The sequence below is a fragment of the Protomyctophum parallelum genome (assembly GCF_964188405.1).
Source record: "Protomyctophum parallelum genome assembly, chromosome: 4".
NCBI lineage: Eukaryota > Metazoa > Chordata > Actinopteri > Myctophiformes > Myctophidae > Protomyctophum > Protomyctophum parallelum.
In genome coordinates, this window is record NC_139700.1 from 52,310,059 (window position 1) to 52,335,058 (window position 25,000).

The 25,000-nt window shown below is 43.5% G+C and overlaps 3 protein-coding genes across 3 annotated transcripts in view; 2 read left to right on the forward strand and 1 right to left on the reverse strand.

Moving 5' to 3' along the window:
* dyrk4 (dual-specificity tyrosine-(Y)-phosphorylation regulated kinase 4) overlaps positions 1-25,000 on the forward strand; it is a 413,072-nt gene that overhangs the window by 180,386 nt on the left and 207,686 nt on the right. The window lies entirely within an intron of this gene.
* Positions 1-25,000, reverse strand: part of elmo3 (engulfment and cell motility 3) — a 65,213-nt gene that overhangs the window by 2,621 nt on the left and 37,592 nt on the right. The window contains exons 13-19 of the mRNA XM_083762982.1: positions 23,552-23,656; positions 20,796-20,904; positions 13,623-13,759; positions 5,986-6,149; positions 4,034-4,146; positions 3,200-3,304; positions 809-888 (exon numbers count right to left, since the gene is read on the reverse strand). Coding sequence (XP_083619108.1) covers positions 809-888; positions 3,200-3,304; positions 4,034-4,146; positions 5,986-6,149; positions 13,623-13,759; positions 20,796-20,904; positions 23,552-23,656 — 813 coding nt within the window. The remainder of the gene's footprint in view (positions 1-808; positions 889-3,199; positions 3,305-4,033; positions 4,147-5,985; positions 6,150-13,622; positions 13,760-20,795; positions 20,905-23,551; positions 23,657-25,000) is intronic.
* Positions 16,793-17,179, forward strand: LOC310858000 (small ribosomal subunit protein eS25-like; the record flags this gene model as incomplete). The annotated part of the gene is made up of 1 exon (XM_083764044.1): positions 16,793-17,179. The coding sequence occupies one exon, from the start codon at positions 16,793-16,795 to the stop codon at positions 17,177-17,179; it is 387 nt and encodes a 128-aa protein (XP_083620170.1).

Genomic DNA, 25,000 nt, shown 5'->3' on the forward strand with positions numbered 1-25,000 from the left:
GTTTTAGTCTTAGTCTTTAGATTACATTTGATTTAGTTTTAGCCATCTAAAATGCTTTAGTTTTAGTTGACTAACGGTCATATGACTTTATATAATGCGTTGTCGGAGCACGACACTGTGTGCAACCAAGCATAACATTTTACTTGTCTTAGTTCTACTAGTCTTTTTTTCTTTTTTATATATTTTTTATCCCACAATTTTGTAACCCATTTTTCACCCCTGTGTCAATCATCTAATGTGATCCTGGGCTCTACACACCCTCCACCAACCTAGTCCCCATATATGGGGGACAAGGGGAGAGCAACAGACTTGAACTCATGCTTCCTTCATGCCTGAGTGTCCAAGTTGCTCCTTTACACCTGACAGGGGGGAGTTTCCCTGGTTGGACGTAGCGCGTGGAAGGAACACGTTATTCCAACCAGTTCCTTTCCCCTCCATCAGGCGCCCCGGCTGGCCAGGGGGAGGCAGTATAGAGACCAGTTCCTTTCCTCTCCATCAGGCGCCCCGGCTGGCCAGGGGGAGGCAGTATAGAGACCAGTTCCTTTCCCCTCCATCAGGCGCCCCGGCTGGCCAGGGGGAGGCAGTATAGAGACCAGTTCCTTTCCTCTCCATCAGGCGCCCCGGCTGGCCAGGGGGAGGCAGTTTAGAGACCAGTTCCTTTCCCCTCCATCAGGCGCCCCGGCTGGCCAGGGGGAGGCAGTTCTACTAGTTTTAACGTTTTAGTCTAGCTTAAATTTGTTGACAATATATTTAGCCATAGTTTAGGTCATCATAGCATAGAGAAGTGTGGAAGGAGAAGTGTGCTCACCTTGGTCTGTTTGCCTTTGCTCTCCTTCATGTGAGGACAGTCTTTACCCGTTAACAAGGCCTTGATGTCTGCCACGGGAACTGAGAGGAGATAGGAAGGAAAGAAAGAAAATGAATGGCAATTAGAGAGAGGAAGAGTAGAGAAAGTACAGCAGTCGTCAGGGTCAAATTGTAGACCCGTCGAGACGACCCGTACGACATGGATTTCAAAAGCAATTCTCCTGAACGCTGCCTTCCGGCATGGCATGGAAAGGAGTGCCATTTGCATTTCTTTCACCAGATGATAAAAGACTTCATCATTCACTAAACTCACCCCACACAGGATGATAAAAGACTTCATCATTCACTAAACTCACCCCACACAGGCGGCAGGTTTTTTTGTACTGACATAGTGGACTGCTAGTGAATCAAACTAGTGTTTACTTTTTGTCGAGTCTCGAACTGGCGCTAATCTTTTCAACAGTGAGAAAGCCTGGACAGATTAGTGGCGCTGGCTGATGACGAGAATACCGGAAGACTCGACCCGGTGCTTGCCCGTTTTTCCTCCCGGAATTGTCACCAGTGAGGGGGATAACTTTGTAATATGCTATTGGCTGTTTGTATTCTTTTTGGAAAAATATAAAAAGATACTCCTGTAGAAAGGCTATATTATTTTACTTATATTGACCCTATAAACAATTTAGTATTATTTAGTATATGTAAGGTTTTGCACACTCAAATGGTACCTCGTCAGATAATCCCCACATATCCTACAACAACTTCTGTGAACAGACTTCAATGTAGTAGCTTTTCATAAATTATATTTGTACTTAGGCTGTTCTGCTGTCATGAAAGTTTATAGTTAGAGAAATTCAAAGTCCAGCCGTCTGCTGTCCAGCCTCTCCCACCCCTCACATTGGGGAAAATTCTGGGAGGAAAACAGAAACGGGGCGAGTCTTCTTGTTACCGATGACGACGTATCAGCAACAACGTGGATACGTAATAGAGAGTATGCACATGCATGATTTTCCCATCAGGACACGCCCCCCCCTCACCTAGAACCGTCCTGCTGTTTCTAAATGTCCCATTCTGACCTGAGATCAGATTCATACTAGGTTTTCCACTGGACACACACTGGTCTGATTAACCCATTCTGACCTGAGATCAGATTCTAAAAATGTCAGTCGTTCTTCGATTTTTCAAAAAATAGCAGACCTACAAGCTCGTATCGCGCCACTCGGTGGCGCGATATGAGCTTGTAGATCTGCTATTTTTTCAACACCAAAATGTGTGCCCGGTCAGAATGGGTTAATAAATAATCAAATGCAGGGCATTTCTTGACAGAAAGTATAGCTCATAACGTTTCTATGGTGGATTCTTATGAAACAAAAACGTTGCAGATAATGCAATCAGACAGGACTTTTCTGTTTGGATAAAATGGGCTGTCAAGACCAGAAAGTCGTTTTTTGCCACTCAGCGGGCATTCCCGCATAACTTCCAGGTGCGATGATGTCATCCCTCTATATGTGACGTTATGAAATATGAGACAAACAGGAGGCTGGCTAGACCGAGTAGCGAAGTGACGAGACAAATCACAGAAGAACGCAGGCGATCAGGCTGGAACCCAGGCTAGGAGTAAACAGTAAGGCGGCGGCGGCGGCGGTGGCTCAGGGGTAGAGTGCCTGGATGGTAACCGTAAGGTTGCCAGTTCGAACCCGGGCTCCCCCAGAGTTACTGTCGAAGTGTCCTTGAGCAAGACACTGAACCCCTAATTGCTTCCGATGTGCTAGTTGGTGCCTTGCATGGTTTCCGCTGCCATCGGTGTGTGAATGCGTGTGTGAATGGGTGAATGTAATGCACAATCTCTGTAAAGCGCCTTGGATAAAGGCGCTATATAAATGCACAATTTAGTATAAATGAACAGATGGTATCCATGATTCCAGGGCAGGTCACTCACTAATTCTCCTGGAGTGATTCTCTAGAGTGTCGCAGTCCCGCCCCCTACCAGGGCCCAGGAAATGATTCCCCGTTCATTTTCCTCATAGACGTTTCAAAAAGTATTTATTTACAGACCTTTTGAGCCTCGTACAAAGCCAACTCGAGTTGTGACAAATCATGACAAAAAACTAAAAAATTCGGGCCGAATAAAATAATTAGAAAGAAGAAGAAAACAGGTTACAACACTTTTTTTGTAATTGTAATTTTGTAATTTTTTGTAATTATTTGTTTGGTCCAACATATTGTGTTTAATTTCATGAGTTGTCACGACTCGAGTTGGGTTTGTACGACGGTCTTTAAATAAAGAAGTTTTGAAATGTCTATGAGTAAAATGCATTGGGAATTATTTCCTGGGCCTGGTGTCGTCATGAAAGGGGGCGGGACTGCGACGCTCTATTGGTGGGTAGTAACTCACTCTTCTCCTGCAGTGATTCTATTGGTGGGCTGTCTGCGTCTTCATCCACGTCTCCGTAGTGAAGCACTTTGTGATTGGGAGACAGCCTGCAGTACCACAGCTTATCTGCAGGGGACGCCAAAACACACAAAACGTTATTATAGGTTTGTTGAAAGTTTTCACTAGTTTTTTGTATTACTTTTGATTTCATTTTTGAAAATTAGTTTTTTTTTTTAAGCGTTTTTTGCTGTTTTAGTTAATTTAAAACAATGTTTTATTGTAATTTACAAAAAAAAGACAAAGAAATATTCAGTTAAAACTGGCACTGCTAAGAAAGTGGAAGATGGATCTACCCGAAATACTAGACATGTATGAAATATAATATAACAGGACTAAAAACAGCACGTTCGTTTTGTCAACACTCAAAATACAGTGTCGTTTTCTTTATCTTATTTTAGTTGGATAAAATGTTTTTTTATTGTATTCGTTTTAGTAAACTGTGGTAACCTTAGTGTGTGTGTGTGTGTGTGTGTCCGTCTGTGTGTGTCTGTGCATCTCTGCTATCTTAAGTACAATAAGGGTTTGTTGTGCGATTAATTAGTGCTGCTGGGGTTGTGCAATAACAAGAAGTCATGTGTGTTTTTGTTTTAGCTTGTACAGTATGTTGTTTTGTGATATGATGCACTGATTGGTTGGCACTTTTAATTTCGTTGTACACGTTGCAATGACAAATAAAGATCTATCTATCTATCTGTGCGTGGCGTGTGCATGTGTGTGTGTGTGCGAGTGTGTGTGTGTGTGTGTGTGTGTGTGTGTCTGTGTGTGCATGTGTGTCTGTGTGTGTGTGCGTGTTACCCTGTCTGCGTCGACTGCTTATCTTCCTGAACAGCGTTCCCTGACACAGCCTGTTGAGTCTCTGCTGGCGAATCAACTCTAACAGCTCCGGCTTCAAACGCTCCTTCAGCTCACTGGGCACACACACACACACAGACACAGACACAGACACAGACACAGACACACACACACACACACACACACACACACACACACACACACACACACACACACACACACACACACACACACACACACACACACACACACACACACACACACACACACACACAAAGGAGATGCATACAAGGAAACACATATTATAGTGCAGTAAGGTTACATTTACAAAACCATGGCATGTGTTTTCATGCTACGAAGGCATGTCACCCAGTACTCTATCTATGGGTATAAGTAGCAGCAGCGTCTCCGCCATATGTGTTACAGCAGAGACAGAACAATACTCTGCCAGCCTTCTGGCCTCCTCTTTGGGCATCCCAAGTTATCGGAACCCGCACGCACGCATACACTTGCACGCACGCACAGTAGGGCTGCACGATATGGACAAAAATTCATATCCCGATATATATGGCAGATATCTCGATATCGATACGATATAATTCATATCACGATATATATGGCAGATATCTCCATATCGATACGATACGATATATCGTGCAGCCCTAGTGTGTGCGTGTTCGTGTGTGCAGGACAGAGGGACAAACGGAGTGATGGTTTATTTTCCGAGGGGCACAGGCTAAAACAGAGGGCTGGCTTTAGAAGTGGACGATATATCCATATGTCGACGATATATCTATATTGCGATACCGTTGCCTTTTTGCGATACTGATATTGTGCATGTTCATACCTCGCTAACGATACGATACGATAACGATATATTGTGCAGCCTTAACGCACATGCAGGCACACGTCCGGCAGAAACGTCGTACCTCCATATTTTAACATCTTGTGTTTGTTCATAAATTAACGCCCTACTTCATCGTGTGAAGATGTGATCGGCCATTGGCCATAAGCTCATCATAACCTTTATTTAAACTTGGGAGTACAATTGAGAGGCAGGCCCTCATTTTCAATGTAGCCGAAAATACAAAAACACAAAATCAACAACATACACTAAATACAGCAATATAAAAATATATGAATTGTAAAACAGAAAGTGTCCAAAGCTAAAAATAACTATAATAGATGAGATGAGAATCAATTAAAACAGTTACATTGTTGAGTTAAAGTGCTAGAAATCCTTTCCCTGAATTGACCTATAGGGAAGGCAGTGATCTGATTTTTAGGGACCTTTGGAGTTCGTTCCAATCAAATGGAGCACTGACAGAAAAAGCTGCTCACTGCTGACTGCTCCTAGTTGTTATAGGATGGGTAAATGTAGCTGATAGCTCCTCGACCTGCCACTTTTGAATGATTTAACCGTTTTGGGTTTTTTCCACCCGAAACCACTGAATAATTTGGATGGACAGTCGGCATATTGTGACAATACGCCAGTGGTGTTTACATTGTAACAGCACAGCACCATGGCAGGACAAACCACCGCCTATAAAGGTCCATTCCATAGGGGTGGAACGTTCTGGCCAGTGACTATATGCCAGTGACCTCGATAAGGGAGGATTTGTACGGCTCTAGCAGTGATTCAGAAACATATTAATTTCATGGACCCGCAGTTTCACACGCATTATGCTACGGACCAAAGAACCAAATGGACCTGTTAGGGTCCATTTGGTTCCATTTGGACACTCTCTGAGTTACAGACCCATAAGTAAGGGTCCATTTGGTTCCATTTGGACACTCTCTGAGTTACAGACCCATAAGTAAGGGTCCATTTGGTTCCTAACTACGTCTAATTGAGCTAGGTACCCCCTGGAACTCCCTCAAGTACCCCTAGGGGCTAGTGTTCTAGTGAAACGGTACGCTCCCCAGGCTAGTGTTCTAGTGTTCTTGCCACTCACAGAACGGGCGGGGCGAGGGTCTCCTCCTGGTGGAGGCGCTCCGTCTGCCGCAGCTTGAGGATCTCGCTGTAGTTCAGAGCGTTCACCTTGTTCTTGAAGAGCTCCAGAGAGGTGGGCTTACTGGACAGGGTCCTGGTGATCTGCTCACGCACCACCTGCATCACCTGATGGAGCGCACACACACACACACACACACACACACACCACACACCACACACCACACACACACACACACACACACACACACACACACGTTAGATCAGGAATGGAAAATACTGTAATCAGTGTTGCCATGTCTGTGCTTATTATAAGCAACGTTGGGGCTTGTTTTTTCTATAAAGTCACTAAACAAGTATAGTTGCCTATTTGGGCTTGCCGTTTAATGTTGCTACATTTATAGCAACAACTAATGAGACACAGAGGTACAGTAGCTCCCGGATTGTGTGTTGATTTGTTAGGGGTGCTTTTCTTTTCTTTCCGAGGTATTAAAAATGACTTAAAAGTTCTTCTTCAGACCCACAGGTTGAGAACCATTGCTTTAGGACACAAGTATCCATTGTTAAAATCTTCTTTTTACAGATTATGAAAGTACAGAATGTGAGCTTTAAAATGATGTGATCAGAACATATTTGAAGATGTGCTTATTGGAATAATAAACCTCTTAAACCAAGAATGTGAGTAACGGGCTCTCAAACTGGCAGTCAGGTAAGCAGTGTTGCCATCTCCCATGAGAGAAATAAGCCAACCCACCTCCGAACACAACCCAAATACAAGCCAACTTTTGCGAGATAAATAAGTCAAATCTCCCCTCGAAAAACCAGCCAAAACAAGCACAAAAATATATAAATCCTAATAAAAAAAAGATTTTACGCATTTATCATTATAAATACTATGTACTGTATGTCTAATAATGATGAATGTTTTGGTAATTTATTACATTATTACACACATACTTTAGCCAGGGCTTAATAAGTAGAGTTCTGTCACTCAATTTCACACTACTCCCCAAACTCCCCATTTAGCTTCTGCAGCTGAAACCTGAGAACAATAGCCAGTAGCCACACAGAAACTGCAGATGTAAATGTACTGTTGGCTGCCTTTGACACGTTAAAGCATGTCTCCACCCTCCCGAAGGGTGTAAAAGAAATACAAAAACACTACTTCGTTTACAAACTACGTTAAGCTATTTAATAATGAAAACATAACGATCATGGGTTCTGAAACAAACTTCTTAATTATCAAACACACAAACTTTGATAACATTGGGGGGGGGGGGGGGGGGGGAGAGCTTAGGATAGCTTAAATGCAGAGAAAACATTTCACAGTATACAAAGCACAGTGACAAGTGGTTGAAATGACTAGTACTGCAGCCTGTAGTACATAGACATGTCATCCTTTCTCCTAACTTAAAACACTACCACTGAATCCGTAAAGTCACATTTATATCACATTTTATTTTAATAATTATCAAGGAGTACTTGCAAACTAGCAGTGGAATACACGTTCAAGAGCGTCTTCCATTAAACCCTGCTGGTCTCTGACATTTAATCAAAGCAAATTAAGGCTTAAAACCTCAATCTGTGCATTTTCTGTTGGCTGTATGAAGAACTTTAAAGAGTATATGACACCAAAACATAATTTTACAGATTGTGCTAATTGTGCTACAGTAGGTAGCGCTATAGTGTGAGAGAGGCAGCTTTTACGTTGTTTCACACATTGCAGATCGTGATTTGTCCTTTTTTTTAACTTTCTTTTACTGCTGTTGTGTGTGTGTGTGTGTGTGTGTGTGTGTGTGTGTGTGTGTGTGTGTGTGTTCTGCATGACTGTTTTTTAGTGATGTTTGTGTGTGTGTGTGTGTGTGTGTGTGTGTGTGTGTGTGTGTTCTGCATGACTGGTTTTTAGTGATGTTTGTGTGTGTGTGCTGCATGACTGGTTTTTAGTGATGTTTGTGTGTGTGTGTGTGTGTGTGTGTGTTCTGCATGACTGGTTTTTAGTGATGTTTGTGTGTGTGTGTGTGTTCTGCATGACTGGTTTTTAGTGATGTTTAGACTATTAGACAACAGAAACAAGAACCTAAGTCAAAGTGTGTGTGTGTGTGTGTGTGTGTGTGTGTGTGTGTGTGTGTGTGTGTGTGTGTGTGTGTGTGTGTTGACCTCCTTGGTACTGGTTGACTAGTAAAACAACCTGTTTTTGTAGGCCTCAAAATCAGCTAGATTATAGTTACCAATACACCGTTTTTAAATGAATAATTATTATAATAAAACGTTTATTTTTATTTTTTACATAATAGATAGTTAAACACCTAGTCGACTAGTAAACTAGGCAACTTTTATGCATGCACACACACAAAAGGGCATTCACTATAAGTGAATGCCCTATTGTGTGTGCATGCATAACATCTATAGCTCCCTCTCGTCGCATGTGGGTCAGAGTGATCGATGTTTGAATAAATCCATATGAAAGACTATAGCAGTGGCATCACCAACACCAACACACACCCAGCAGAACTCATGTTATTTATGGTTCTGAGACACAGAGTCGTGGTACCTGAGAAGTCTATGCTCTGTTGTGTTCAGGCACGTATACATTATTACCTTATGAAATTCAGACCATTTTCCAAAGTGTTCTCTATTCCTTTACATACAAATCATAATAATAAAAATAAGGCTACATTGCGTGCGTTCGGAAATACACTACAGTATGTGAAAGCATAAAGTACGCATAAAGTTATTGTTTTGAGAAAATCAAACAATTTGTAAGAAGAAAAACAAAACAAAAAGTGTTGTATCCTGCCTTTTTTTTCTTCTCCTCCTTTCTAATTATTTGATCAGCCCCAAAACAATGTGTTTACTTTATTGTCATGATTTGCCACAACTCGAGTTGGCTTTGTCCGCGGCGTAAACGTCTTTAAATAAATCGTTGTCGCTCAAAGATCTAGTGCGCTGCGCGCCGGATGTGCCGAGATGCCCGCACTGACCTATACTCAGAAGTTGCGCGTTGTCCAAAGCGTGCGTGCGTCACTGCAGTGTCTGGAGCGCTCCCCGGCGGTGAAATTGGTCCTTTAAGAGCTTTATCATTTGCACACGCATCAACGTGCAGAGTAGACTAGTCACTAGACCAACAGCAGGTAGGCTAATGAGTTACCTTTCCATGTTACAGGAAGGAGTGTTGTTTGTTTTGTTGTTTTAACTGGTCAGACTTGTTCGTAAACAAGACACAGTGCGCTCTATGAGGTCGCCGCCCAGCCCAGCACACTCAAAAAAAAAACTGAGCACATTCCCGGTGGGCATTTCCAAACGCACCCATAGACTCCTGGTGTCCTGTTCAGGACAATTCCACGATCATTGTTTTATTTAAATATGAGTGTTTTCTTTTTTCCACAATAAACGATAAGATAATTACATATGCGTACATTTAGAGGAATTGGGATAAAGTACATCATGAACGAAGCACACTTTTGACAGAGCAACTTTCACTTGAGTAATATTTGACCAGGAGTGTCTGTACTTTGTCGATGACTTCCTTTTATTAGCACTCCGTCTGAACCCAGGAGACTTTGGTTTGCACTAACGAGTATCGAGGCCGCTTGGCCAAGATGGAGAGACAACTTGTAGTCTGAGAGACAGATGCTGATTTTGTGAAGTCATTTAGCTCCAACTTATAATGCAATACTATTCTGTGGTCGTCACGAAGGTCGAAGGCACACCTGGATCAGATAGATAGACAGCAGTGTTTATTTTAGTTTTAGTCATAGTCTCTCGAATAGTTTTAATTTAGTTTTAGTCACCTGGAATGTTTTTGTGTTAGTCTAGTCTAAATATCATAAGATTTTAGTCGACTAAATCTACAGTTGATTTAGTCGAACAAAATGTATTTTGGTGGGCCTTGATGCCGTTGTAATGACAGTTTATTCACTTGCTGAAAATAGCAGATGTAGATCGGCTATTTTCAGCATGCACCTAATTTAAAATGACTTATAATGGATCTCTTGTCCACTAGTCCCTTCCTAACATTTTAGTCTAGTTTTTATTTGTTGACGAAATTGTCAGTATATTATTTAGTCTTAGTTTTAGTCATCACAACTTAGTTTTAATTTAGTTTCCATTTAGTTTTAGTCAGTGGAAAAAGGTATAGTCGACGGACATTTTTCGTCTTTAGTTTTAGTCGACGAAAACAACACTGATAGAAAGTCGTATGGTTTGAATAGGTTTGATATTTGTTTGTATTCGTAATGGAATTGGCACTCCAGCACATTTCAATAAAACTAGACTGTTGCAAAGCTGGGGGACTATATTTAGAATGTGGTGAGAACTCAATCTCAGACACAAAAAACAAACAAATAACAATAACAAATACCGGTATACATAAATGTCTCACCTCCATCTTGTGTCCTAAAAGCACAACAACTGTATTTCCAGAAATATATGTCCAGACACATGGAATGCACAACGTAGACTGTCCAGGGAATGAAGAGATGCACACTGAGCTGCTCTGTTTGGTAAACACACCTCTCTCTCTCTCTCTCCCTCTCTCCCTAGGCTGGCCAGTTAGGATAGTGAGTGAGTGGCAGCTGTCCCTGTTCTCCCTCTCCCTGTGTGTGTGTGTGTGTGTGTGTGTGTGTGTGTGTGTGTGTGCGCGTGTCTGTGTGCAGAGGATGAGGATTATTATCTCAGGGGGAAGTTAATGATCCACCAGACGCATGCACGCACTCACACACGCGCACACACACCATCTGCCAGCAGTGTGTGTGTGTGTGTGTGTGTGTGTGTGTGTGTGTGTGTAGCGTCGGTGTCAGTAATTAACGGTCACAACTGACGGTGGGTTTAACTGGCCGAGGGGAGGAATGGAACAGCTAATCACAGGCAGCCGTCCTGCCCGACATGAAAGTGACACGCAAACCTCCATCAAAACATCCTCTAAACAGCAGGGGACTTAGCTGAGGACCCCTTAGAGCTGAGAGAAACATCCTCTAAACAGCAGGGGACTTAGCTGAGGACCCCTTAGAGCTGAGAGACACCTCCTCTAAACAGCAGGGGACTTAGCTGAGGACCCCTTAGAGCTGAGAGAAACATCCTCTAAACAGCAGGGGACTTAGCTGAGGACCCCTTAGAGCTGAGAGACACATCCTCTATACAGCAGGGGACTTAGCTGAGGACCCCTTAGAGCTGAGAGACACATCCTCTAAACAGCAGGGGACTTAGCTGAGGACCCCTTATAGCTGAGAGAGAGATGAAAGCAGGATTCTCAACCCGTTTCATTTCAAGGACCCCCCAGTTTGACATGCATTAGTCTACGGACCCCCATTTAACCCATTCTGACAGTTTTCTGAAAAAGCTATGTTTCTATGTCAGTCGTTCTTCGATTAAAAAAAAATAGCAGACCTACAAGCTCTTAGCGTGCCACTCGGTGGCGCGCTATGAGCTTGTAGATCAGCTATTTTTCAATAGCTAAAGCGTAACACCAAAAGGGGTGCCCGCCCAAAATGGGTTAATGGCATTTGTATCTCTGGGACCCCCAATTTATATTGTAAAATCAATGTTATTTTAACTCTGAGAGAGTACAAATGTACACATTTGTACGATCTCAGAGTTACAGACCCATAAGGGTCCATTTGGTTCCAGACTATCATTTAGCTGCAGGGGGCCCCCTAGAACTCCCTCAAGGACCCCCTGCCCTGGGGGTCCCCGGAACCCACTTTGGGAACCACTGCTATAAGGTGCTGAAGAGAGTGCATTAAAAAATTATCCAACTTTCAAGATTTTCCCCAAAAACATGTAAAACACTTGCACGTACGCGTGGCACAAAGTGGCACACTGTGAGCTTGTGTACATCTTCTATTTTTGAATTGCCAACGCTAGCGTCTAAAACAGGGGTGGGCAACTGGCGGCCCGGGGGCCACATGCGGCCCCCGGCTTCACTTAATGTGGCCCTCATGCTTTAATTACTTCATGACTAGTATTTAAATGGTATTGTCTTTTTGTGTCCAATGTAGTTATGTTAACAGTTCATATAAAGTTAACATAACTATAACTAAATGCATTTAAAATTCAATAAAAAGGTTACTTGTCAGGATTCCAATTCAATCCTTCCCCCCCCCACACGCCTCTCTTCAGTTTCCACTTGATCACCTCCCCCCCCCCCCCCCCCCCCCCACACGCCTCTCTTCAGTTTCCACTTGATCACCCCCCCCCCCCCCCCCCCCCCACACTCTTCTCTTCAGTTTCCAGAGGTTTTCTGTGTTGTGGTCCAGTCCTAGCTCAGTTTCCAGAGGTTTTCTGTGTTGTGGTCCAGTCCTAGCTCAGTTTCCAGAGGTTTTCTGTGTTGTGGTCCAGTCCTAGCTCAGTTTCCAGAGGTTTTCTGTGTTGTGGTCCAGTCCCAGCTCAGTTTCCAGAGGTTTTCTGTGTTGTGGTCCAGTCCTAGCTCAGTTTCCAGAGGTTTTCTGTGTTGTGGTCCAGTCCCAGCTCAGTTTCCAGAGGTTTTCTGTGTTGTGGTCCAGTCCTAGCTCAGTTTCCAGAGGTTTTCTGTGTTGTGGTCCAGTCCTAGCTCAGTTTCCAGAGGTTTTCTGTGTTGTGGTCCAGTCCTAGCTCAGTTTCCAGAGGTTTTCTGTGTTGTGGTCCAGTCCTAGCTCAGTTTCCAGAGGTTTTCTGTGTTGTGGTCCAGTCCTAGCTCAGTTTCCAGAGGTTTTCTGTGTTGTGGTCCAGTCCTAGCTCAGTTTCCAGAGGTTTTCTGTGTTGTGGTCCAGTCCTAGCTCAGTTTCCAGAGGTTTTCTGTGTTGTGGTCCAGTCCTAGCTGTTATTGCTGATGTCACTTTGCACCATTGTCTTTCTGCCCCTCTGATTTTTTTTTGCCGCCCACCACGCTTCTCTTTGTCCGCCCCTAATGCCCCTCCTTTGTCCTAGTTGCCCCAGTGCTGCCTGGGAAGGGAGGCCACAGGCCGGGGGGCACAAAGGCCTACCCCCCCCCCCCCCCCCCCCACACCAGGGTCCACTTCCACAAGAGGTCAAAGGGTCATCCGAGAGTTTACGACTGTAGAGAGAGGGCTTCATTAACCTTAATGTTTTGGGGAAACAATGGCCTGCGCTGAAGAAGAAGGGCCGCAGCGATCGATGTTTGCGAGGTCAATAGGTAAATTCTGTGTGTGTGTGTGTGGGGGGGGGGGGGGGGGTGTAGTCATTAACTCAGTCGGCGCCGATAGCGCCTTTTGATGCATCCCGGGCCAACCGCCCTCTGTGCTGAGTTTGCCTTTTGATGCCTATTTTAATATGAAAAAAACCCGGAAATAAAAATCTGAAATGAAAATTCCGTTGTCTTATTTATGGGAACGCAGTTTTAAGAATAGTAAATATATCAGATTATTCTTTTTGGCTCAAAACAAGCTATATTTGCGTCTCGAACGATGTGATCCTCGGGTACAAGTTGGGTGAATTAAATAACAACCGAAGCACCCGTTACATAGCGATAATTCGCGCGCACGCACGCACGCACACACACACACACACACACACACACACACACACACACACACACACACACACACACACACACACACACACACACACACACACACACACACACACACACACACACACACACACACACACACACACACACACACACACACACACACGGTGCGGTACCTTGTCAAAGTCCTCCTGCGTAGCCCTCATCTCCTTCCAGGTCTTGTTGAGCAGCTGGATGCAGACGCAGAACAGCTCCTCCACCAGCCGGTCCTGGCTGAAGAAGATGGGGTGGAAGTCCGACCCGGTCTCTGACGCTGTGACGGGAGATGTATGGAAAACATGACTGACCCATTCTGACCTGAGATCAGATTCATAAGAGGTTTCCACTGGACACACGCTGGTCTGACGAACCCATTCTGACCTGAGATCAGATTCTAAAAATGTCAGTCGTTCTTCGATTTTTTCCAAAAATAGCAGACCTACAAGCTCGTATCGCGCCACTCGGTGGCGCGATATGAGCTTGTAGGTCTGCTATTTTTCAATAGCTAAAGCATAACACGATGCCAACACCAAAATGGGTGCCCGGTCAGAATGGGCTAACCCATTCTGACCTGAGATCAGATTCTCTACAAATGTCTTCTACATCCTGACAGTTTTCTGAAAAACCCTATGTTTCTTGATCAGTAGATCTCATACATCTTCATATCAAGGACCCCCAAAAATATATGCAATTGGCCGCCAACCCCCCCCCCCCCCCCCCCCCCATCTGAAAATATGTTATTCCAGGGACACTGGGATGGAAGTCCGAGCCGGTCTCTGACGCTGTGACGGAGATGTTTGGAAAACATGACTAATGACAACAAAAATAAACCTCCCATATCCGCTGGGTGAAGTACAACAATAAATGGTAAATGGTGCATTTATATAGCGCCTTTATCCAAGACGCTTTACATAGAATGGGTGAACCAAACACACACACACATTCATACACCGATGGCAGCGGAAACCATGCAAGGCACCAACCTGCACATCAGGAGCAATTAGGGGTTCAGTGTCTTGCTCAAGGACACTTCGACAGTAACTCTGGGGGAGCCCACAGGGTTCGAACTGGCAACCTTGCGGTTACCATCCAGCCACTCTACCCCTGAGCCACCCACTGCAAACACAGCAGCACGATTGGGGAGCTGCTGTGACAGGAGAAGGATACCAAATGGAACACAACCACCCTAAAGACTAATCATTGTGTGTATTCATGTGTGTGTGTGTGTGTGTGTGTGTGTGTGTCCTGATAATGTCAGGAACAGAACAGCAGACCATGGTTTTACACAGTTGTGTAAAATAACTAAAGCACATTTACTGTACAATTTTGAGGTATTTGTACTTTTGTACTTGAATATTTCCAATACCTTTACTTCTACTCCACTACATCTCAGATAGAAACATTTTTTTACTTTTTACTCCACCGTATATTTGGATTATTATTACAAAACATACATTACCCACTTCATACCCACTGTATACATTATGGCCATTTCTATTTTCAAAAGATATTTTTTGAAAATAGCAATTTTACTCAAGTAAAATTTGATTTCCTTTTACTTCTAACAGAGTATTTATTTATTGCAGTATCGATACTTTACTGTACAAAATGTGAGTACTTTTTCCACCACTGGTTTTCCACAGGAGTCTTCAACAGGGGGGTCTGGTGGGGACCCCTAGGGGGTGCTCTGAGGTACTACAGGGTGTCTGCACGAATAACTTTGAGGCGGGCCCGTCTAGAGTTTGAATGGACAGGTATCAGTCAACAGGCCCGTCTAGAGTTTGAATGGACAGGTATCAGTCAACAGGCCCGTCTAGAGTTTGAATGGACAGGTATCAGTCAACAGGCCCGTCTAGAGTTTGAATGGACAGGTATCAGTCAACAGGCCCGTCTAGAGTTTGAATGGACAGGTATCAGTCAACAGGCCCGTCTAGAGTTTGAATGGACAGGTATCAGTCAACAGGCCCGTCTAGAGTTTGAATGGACAGGTATCAGTCAACAGGCCCGTCTAGAGTTTGAATGGACAGGTATCAGTCAACAGGCCCGTCTAGAGTTTGAATGGACAGGTATCAGTCAACAGGCCCGTCTGGAGTTTAAATGGACAGGTATCAGTCAACAGGCCCGTCTAGAGTTTAAATGGACAGGTATCAGTCAAAAGGCCCGTCTATAGAGTTTAAATGGACAGGTATCAGTCAAAAGGCCCGTCTATAGAGTTTAAATGGACAGGTATCAGTCAAAAGGCCCGTCTAGAGTTTAAATGGACAGGTATCAGTCAAAAGGCCCGTCTATAGAGTTTAAATGGACAGGTATCAGTCAACAGGCCCGTCTAGAGTTTGAATGGACAGGTATCAGTCAACAGGCCCGTCTAGAGTTTGAATGGACAGGTATCAGTCAACAGGCCCGTCTAGAGTTTGAATGGACAGGTATCAGTCAACAGGCCCGTCTAGAGTTTGAATGGACAGGTATCAGTCAACAGGCCCGTCTAGAGTTTAAATGGACTGGTATCAGTCAACAGGCCCGTCTAGAGTTTGAATGGACCGGTATCAGTCAAAAGGGAGACATCGAAGAGGAAGGACGGGTGGGGAGGGATCAACATATGGAATGTCAGAACAGGTCAGCTCCATATATGGAGATGGACGCGTGATCATATATGGAGACGTGATGTCACAAGGTGTGACCATATATGGATGCATGACTAATACTGGTTTTTCATAGAAAATTGCTAGTTTGAACACTTACTAATTTATTACTCTTTCGGTTTCATCTTAAAATAACTAGATTGTGCTTTAACCCATTCTGACCGGGCAGGCGGGCACCCATTTTGGTGTCGGCATCATGTTATGCTTTAGCTATTGAAAAATAGCAGATCTACAAGCTCATATCGCGCCACCGAGTGGCGCGCTACGAGCTTGTAGGTCTGCTATTTTTTGAAAAATCGAAGAACGACTGACATTTTTTAGAATCTGATCTCAGGTCAGAATGGGTTCGTCAGACCAGCGTGTGTCCGGTGGAAACCTCGTATGAATCTGATCTCAGGTCAGAATGGGTTAAGACATTATGTTATACTTTAGCTGTCCGTCTGCACTTGCATCAGAGATGCCTGAAGTAGGTCTTTGACCCAAACGTTGCCTAAATAAAGTTCAAATGCCCATACATGGACATGACCCCTGACGTCATCATCAATACCATGTCATAGCAGTGACATCACAGTGACATCACAGTGCTATAATAAATAAAAACGGCCACCGCATCTTTCTCTTTTCTCACTTCCAACATCTCGACCGACGACGACGACGAGGAGTGAAACATGGCGCCCAAACCCGACAAGAAGAAGGACCCGGCCGGCGGTCGGTCCAAAACCCAGGCCCAGAAGTCCGGAGGAGGAGCCAACAGCAGCAGCAGCAGCACCAAGGCCAAGAAGAAGAAGTGGTCCAAGGGGAAGACCAGGGACAAGCTGAACAACGCCGTTCTCTTCGACGCCGCCACCTACGGCAAGCTCTACAAGGAGGTCCCAAACTACCGCCTCATCACCCCCGCCGTGGTGTCCGAGCGCCTGAGGGTGTGCGTCTCGCTGGCCGGCCGGGCCCTCCAGGAGCTGCTGGACAAAGGGCTGATCAGAGCCGTGGTCAAGCACCGGGCCCAGACGGTCTACACGCGGAACGCAGCCACCACCAAGGCCGACGACGAGGACTAGGCCAGATATCACAGCCCATTATGGGGATGATCTTTTACGTCATTTCCAAGACATTTTCACCAGTTACAATAAATATACGGTAGTTTATTCTGGGCCAGATCTGACTAGTTATGATATGACAAGTTGATCTGGCCTCTCTCTGTCTTACGGCCAAGCTACACCAGGACATTTTGCGCGTGTGCGTATGCGTTTACTGCGCGTGTTTACTGCGCGCGTACAGTGCGTTTGGATAGGACCAATATATGTCAATGATACCAGCTACACCAGACGCACGGACACCGCGGGCCATCCTACGCGTGCTCTAAAAATAGGATCGGTTCTAATTGTTTTACGTGCATATGCCCCCATGCGCGCGCATCTATAAATCCTCCCGGAAGGTCCCGCACAAATCTGCCGCGCGCCACAGATCTGGTGTAGCCACGGGGCATTTCGCACGCATACTTTGTGCGCGCAGTGCGCTTACGTCAAACGCACACACGCTCAGTGTAGCTTGGCCGTAAGTGGGCAGAATCTATGTTGGTTGAAATCAGGTGATATTCTGGGACAGATGTGACTAGTCTTGGTTTGATCTGATCTGGCCCCAATAGAGACGTCACTAATTCGTCCAGGTCCTGACCGTGCTTTGCTGGACTAGATCTGCATATATGGAGCCGGCCAGCAACTCTACATGACCTCATGGAGACAGCCTGTTGACCCGACCTCATCCAACCCTATTAGCACACATTTTGCGCACATTTTACGCCCTAACCGGACCTAAAACGTATTCATAAAAAAACATCACACCCGTGTGAAGTGAGGGGCGATCTTATCATCGTACATCATCATGACATAACATGTCGATTTGCCTCAGACACTGTATGACTGTAAATTCTCCATTCACTGTCAATGGGAATCTAATGATTGTGTAAGACGTAAGGCTAGCACCCCTCGATAATATCTGGAGCTACAGAATGATGTGGCCGACAATATTTCATGACATTTAGTTCAGTGGTTCCCAAACCTTTTCATGTCAAGGACCCCCAAATTGACACTCATTAGCCCTGTGGACCCCCATTAGAAAATATATGCCAGGGACCCCCATAAGAGAAGATTTGTACGTCTCTAGCAGTGACTCTCAACCATTTTAATTTCAAGGACCCGCAGTTTGACATGCATTATGTCAAATGCATGTTTTCTACGGACCCCCATTTAAGGGCATTTCTATCTCTGGGACCCCGATTTATATTGTAAAATCAATGTTAATTTAACTCTGAGAGTCTGTAACTCTCAGAGTTAGACCCATAAGGGTCCATTTGGTTCCATTTGTACACTCTGAGTTACAGACCCATAAGGGTCCACTTGGTTCCAAACTATCTATTTAGTTGGGGTCCCCCCTGGAACTCCCTCAAGGACCCCTGGGGGTCCCCGGACCCCACTTTGGGAACCACTGATTTAGTTGACTGTATTCATCAACACTGACAAACAGTGTCCAATGAGCTGCTGTTAAATGATAAAAAAAAAGAAAAAAAAACTTATAATGGTTTGTTCATTTAAGGCGAGTCACTTTTCATTTCTTCTACGTAAAGTAAATCTTGTTCTGATAATTATTTTACTTCTGTCGCAATGGACTTATAACTGAATAACTGAATTCGTATTCTAATTATTTTCTAGGTTACAAATAAATAAGAATTTCTTATCAACTAACATATTGCAGATCTCATTGGTGTGTTTTCCATCATATAATTCGTCTCTCTGAACGTCTTCTGCTGTGGAATGTAGCATCTTTTCGCTCACATCATTAATACAAAATACATGTTGTTTTTCTTCCCTTGGTAATGAGGTCTTCTGATTTAGTTTTTCCTTCAATGTCAACAGCGTTTCATGTTTTGATGTTTAATTTACGTCAAATTATCATACATCATCATGAATCTCATACTGGCCAATCAGAATGCCTGTTGCCTGTGATTGGTTAGCTGATTTGCTCGTTTACATATGATGTAAATTTTCCCTTAAATGTCAATTAGTATTTTGATGTTTCATTTACGTCATATTTAGCGGACATTTGACCTAATTCTGACGTCATTTCCCCGTTCAGCGTCAATGGCAAAACTTGAGACGGGCGGGGAGTGGACAAAAGCTAGGCATTGGGCAAGTAGGCACTCGACAGAGTGCAGTTCTAGTTATTACTTGCGCAAGCAGAGCGCGCAAGTACTAGTTTCGCCCGGGACTCGTATGCACCGTTCCAGCCGTCCCGCCCATTTTGATGCGTATGCACCGTCCCAGCAACATATACATATATAGTATATGTATAACTAGCTCTCAATGATGACGTAAAAAATATGTGGATTAAAGGACCCAATGCCAGAGTGTAATTGGTTTTCGATGGTGACGTAATGACGATATGTTTTAGTGTTGGGAGGATTAAAAGTAATGCTCCTATATGTATACATGTATGTAATCTGGCACCACTGCCGTATCAGGCACAAGTAGTCATTACTGAGATTTGACAGTTTGTAGCGGTCGAAAGTACTTGCGTGCTCTGCTTGCGCCCTAGTGTGCAACAAGCAAGTATGCATACTTGGTCGAAAGTACTTGTACTAGTACTAGTTGGCCATTTATGGCCAACTACTAGTGGCCTACTAGTGTGCAACAAGCAAGTGTGCACTCGACAGAGTGCAGTTCTAGTTATTATAGTTATATTATCTCTTGCGTGGCTCTCCGATGCAGAGGATCTCACACAGGATGATTATTATTATATTATTATGGTTATATGATCTCTTACGTGGCTCTCCGATCCGGAGGATCTCACACAGGATGATTATTATTATATTATTATGGTTATATGATCTCTTACGTGGCTCTCCGATGCAGAGGATCTCACACAGGATGATTATTATTATATTATTATCGTTATATGATCTCTTACGTGGCTCTCCGATGCAGAGGATCTCACACAGGATGATTATTATTATATTATTATGGTTCTATGATCTCTTACGTGGCTCTCCGATGCAGAGGATCTCACACAGGATGATTATTATTATATTATTATCGTTATATGATCTCTTACGTGGCTCTCCGATGCAGAGGATCTCACACAGGATGATTATTATTATATTATTATCGTTCTATGATCTCTTATGTGGCTCTCCGATGCGGAGGATCTCACACAGGATGATTATTATTATATTATTATCGTTATATGATCTCTTACGTGGCTCTCCGATGCAGAGGATCTAGTTATTATCGTTCTATGATCTCTTGCGTGGCTCTCCGATGCGGAGGATCTCACACAGGATGATTATTATTATATTATTATCGTTATATGATCTCTTACGTGGCTCTCCGATGCGGAGGATCTCACACAGGATGATGATTATTATTATATTATTATCGTTCTATGATCTCTTACGTGGCTCTCCGATGCGGAGGATCTCACACAGGATGATTATTATTATATTATTATCGTTCTATGATCTCTTACGTGGCTCTCCGATGCAGAGGATCTAGTTATTATCGTTCTATGATCTCTTACGTGGCTCTCCGATGCAGAGGATCTAGTTATTATCGTTCTATGATCTCTTACGTGGCTCTCCGATGCAGAGGATCTAGTTATTATGGTTCTATGATCTCTTACGTGGCTCTCCGATGCGGAGGATCTCACACAGGATGAGGGTCAGCTGGATGCTGCTCCTGGCAAACGGACACTCATGCTTATCCTCCCGGCTGCTGTTCTCCAGGACGAACTGATGAGAGAGATGAGATCATACTTTACATTATGTACAGTAAAAAGGTTCTGTTCTCCAGGACGAACTGATGAGAGAGATGAGATCATACTTTACATTATGTACAGTAAAAAGGTTCTGTTCTCCAGGACGAACTGATGAGAGAGATGAGATCATACTTTACATTATGTACAGTAAAAAGGTTCTGTTCTCCAGGACGAACTGATGAGAGAGATGAGATCATACTTTACATTATGTACAGTAGGGCTGCAACGATTCATCGATTAATCGTAATCGAATCGATTATTCAATTAGTAGTCAACTAATTTAGTAATCGATTCATCGAATCGGCAACTAATCACTAGTTTTTTGCAATTTATCAGACACCATGAGTTGCTTTAATTAAATACATTTTAGTTTTTTTCTTTTATTTGAATAGCAGCCTAATCAGCAGCTAATCAAATAAAATTTTGAATGAATTATATATCTTTTAGAACATGTCTAAAATAACCTATAATATATTTTTAAGGTGATAGCTAAATAAGTGTCATAATCCGATTCATCGATTCATCGTTTAAATAATCGGCAGATGAATCGATTATGAAAATAATCGTTAGTTGCAGCCCTGATGTACAGTAAAAAGGTTCTGTACTCCAGGACGAACAGATGAGGAGGAGAACAGAGAGATGGGATCATACTTTACATTATGTACAGTAAAAAGGTTCTGTACTCCAGGACGAACAGATGAGGAGGAGAACAGATAGATGGGATCATACTTTACATTATGTACAGTAAAAAGGTTCTGTTCTCCAGGACAAACTGATGAGGAGGAGAACAGAGAGATGGGATCATACTTTACATTATGTACAGTAAAAAGGTTCTGTACTCCAGGACAAACTGATGAGGAGGAGAACAGAGAGATGGGATCATACTTTACATTATGTACAGTAAAAGGTTCTGTTCTCCAGGACAAACTGATGAGGAGGAGAACAGAGAGATGGAATCATACTTTACATTATGTACAGTAAAAAGGTTCTGTTCTCCAGGACGAACTGATGAGGAGGAGAACGGAGAGATGGGATCATACTTTACATTATGTACAGTACAAAGGTTCTGTTCTCCAGGACAAACTGATGAGGAGGAGAACGGAGAGATGGGATCATACTTTACATTATGTACAGTAAAAAGGTTCTGTTCTCCAGGACGAACTGATGAGGAGGAGAACGGAGAGATGGGATCATACTTTACATTATGTACAGTAAAAAGGTTCTGTACTCCAGGACGAACTGATGAGGAGGAGAACGGAGAGATGGGATCATACTTTACATTATGTACAGTACAAAGGTTCTGTTCTCCAGGACGAACTGATGAGGAGGAGAACGGAGAGATGGGATCATACTTTACATTATGTACAGTAAAAAGATGCTGTACTCCAGGACGAACTGATGAGGAGAACAGAGAGATGGAATCATACTTTACATTATGTACAGTAAAAAGGTTCTGTTCTCCAGGACGAACTGATGAGGAGGAGAACAGAGGGATGAGATCATACTTTACATTATGTACAGTAAAAAGGTTCTGTACTCCAGGACGAACTGATGAGGAGGAGAACAGAGAGATGGAATCATACTTTACATTATGTACAGTAAAAGGTTCTGTTCTCCAGGACGAACTGATGAGGAGGAGAACAGAGAGATGGGATCATACTTTACATTATTTTACAGTAAAAAGGTTCTGTACTCCAGGACGAACTGATGAGGAGGAGAACAGAGAGATGGGATCATACTTTACATTATTTTACAGTAAAAAGGTTCTGTACTCCAGGACGAACTGATGAGGAGGAGAACAGAGAGATGGGATCATACTTTACATTCTGTACAGTAAAAAGATATTCAGATTCAATTGACTTTTATTATCCACTCTGGAAATTGCAGTGTTGCAGTTACCACTTTTAGTTTTATTTTTTTCTTCTTGTGGGTCTAATAATGACACCTATCTGATCCATATCTGGGAAGGACGTGGTCAGAATGTGCTTTGACATCGTATGACGCTAGTCGTCAATGACATATCTATGATGTATGACAGGATGTCAGCCCGATCACAGGCCTCCATTATTACATTTAATTTAATGTAATACAAACTAAGGCAGGTTCGATAATTCTCGTATATAGAGCTTCTTAAACCCTCCTTTGCGTCAGGATAGTAATGAATGATAACATATTATTATAGCTCAACCTGCTGTAGGCGTCAGGGTAGTAATTATTATTAACATGTTATCCCTTTTAGACCTGGGAACGAATGTCTAGACAGTTTTCTGATAAACCTCATGTTTCTATGTCAGTCGTTCTCAAACATTTTCATGTCAAGGACCCCCAAAGATTATCTGTAATTGGCCGCCGACCCCCATCTGAAAATATGTTGTTCCAGGGACCCCCTAGAAGCAAAGATTTGAGTTAAAAACGTTCGCTCTGAAAGAATATATATTCAAAGATTTGCGCCACATTTTCATGATTTAAAAAATGAGTGGTGCAACTCCCCTCTCTCCAACTCAGGCACTCAGTGCCGCGCTATGAGCTTGTAGATCTGCTATTTTTCCAACAGCTAAAGCACAACATAATGCTATAAACACCAAAAGGGGTTCCCATACAGAACGTGTATTATAGCTCACCCTGCTGTAGGCGTCAGGGTAGCGCGAGGAGAAGTAGTGCATGGTGTCCAACGCCAAGAGACCCGGCGGAGCTCTCACCAAGTCCTGGCCCGGATTACTGTTGTTCTGGAATGGAAAACATTTACAGTATGAATAATGATAGAAAAAAATCACACACCTGTGTGAAGTGAGGGGCGCTCACTTGAGGGGGCGTAGTGAGGGGCGGCGCTCACTACTGGTAGATCGTGATCTAACCAGTAGATGGCCCTAAGAAAATATATATAATAATTAAAAAAGGGGAAAATGGCATCTGTTACTTGAATTATGGTGACTTCATTGATTGACATAAAATAGGGCACAAATGTCAGTAGCATTACAAAGCATTACAAAGTTTTACAAAACTAAATCGTACCAATTCCATTTTCCCCGGCCTATATTGTCTTATTATGTACTGTAATGCCAGTGCCGCTATTCCAAAGCCCTTTCAGGGGTACACTTTTAAACTATTCTGACCTGAGATCAGATTCATACGAGGTTTCCACTGGACACACACTGGTCTGATGAACCCATTCTGACCTGAGATCAGATTCTAGAAATGTCAGTCGCTCTTCGATTTTTCAAAAATAGCAGACGTACAAGCTCGTATCGCGCCACTCGGTGGCGCGATATGAGCTTGTAGATCTGCTATTTTTCAATAGCTAAAGCATAACATGATGCCGACACCAAAATGGGTGCCCGTTCAGAATGGGTTAAACTATTTTCAGCAACGTTAAACTAATATTTTGGGTGCGTAGATTTTGTTGAGCTGGTCATTTTAAGAGTAGCTTTCAAGCAGGGGCGGCCTTAGGAATCTGGAGGCCCGTTTCAAGACCAAATATGAGGCCTCCATATACCTATGACATCATTATTTTGTTGATACAGCCGTATTGATACAAATAGTTTGACAGTTCAATATCACACGCAGCCGTTACTCTCGACAATTAGCACCTCTCCTCATCCTGTCGTCCCTTCACAATTAAAGTGTCTCCTCTTTACCTCCCAATGCTGCACATTTTACCATGTTATTTAAATAAAATAGGTGTAACTTAACATTGTGGGAGAGAGCAAGGCAGTGAGTGAGAGGGCCAAGAGTGGGGGGGGGGGGTTGACTGAAGCCTGACGTTCAGTTGGAGCTTGGAGGCCCCCCTGAGGGTGGAGGCCCGTTTCAATTGAAACTGGTGAAACATAGCGAAGGCCTCCTATGCTTTCAAGTAAAAAAATCAGACCAGTCTGAAGCGAGTGGTGCAACAGCACCCCCTATTGGTACTCGGGACATAGCGCCACAGGTTAGGACATAGTTTGGGACATTGCTGTTCCTTGGAGTGGTTGCACCACTCAAAAAGTGTGGGCACCCCTGGCTGTCACACAATGTTTGTGTTTACACAAACACTCAAAAGCTGGGCATAGTAGGGGCTAGCACCCTTCAAAAAA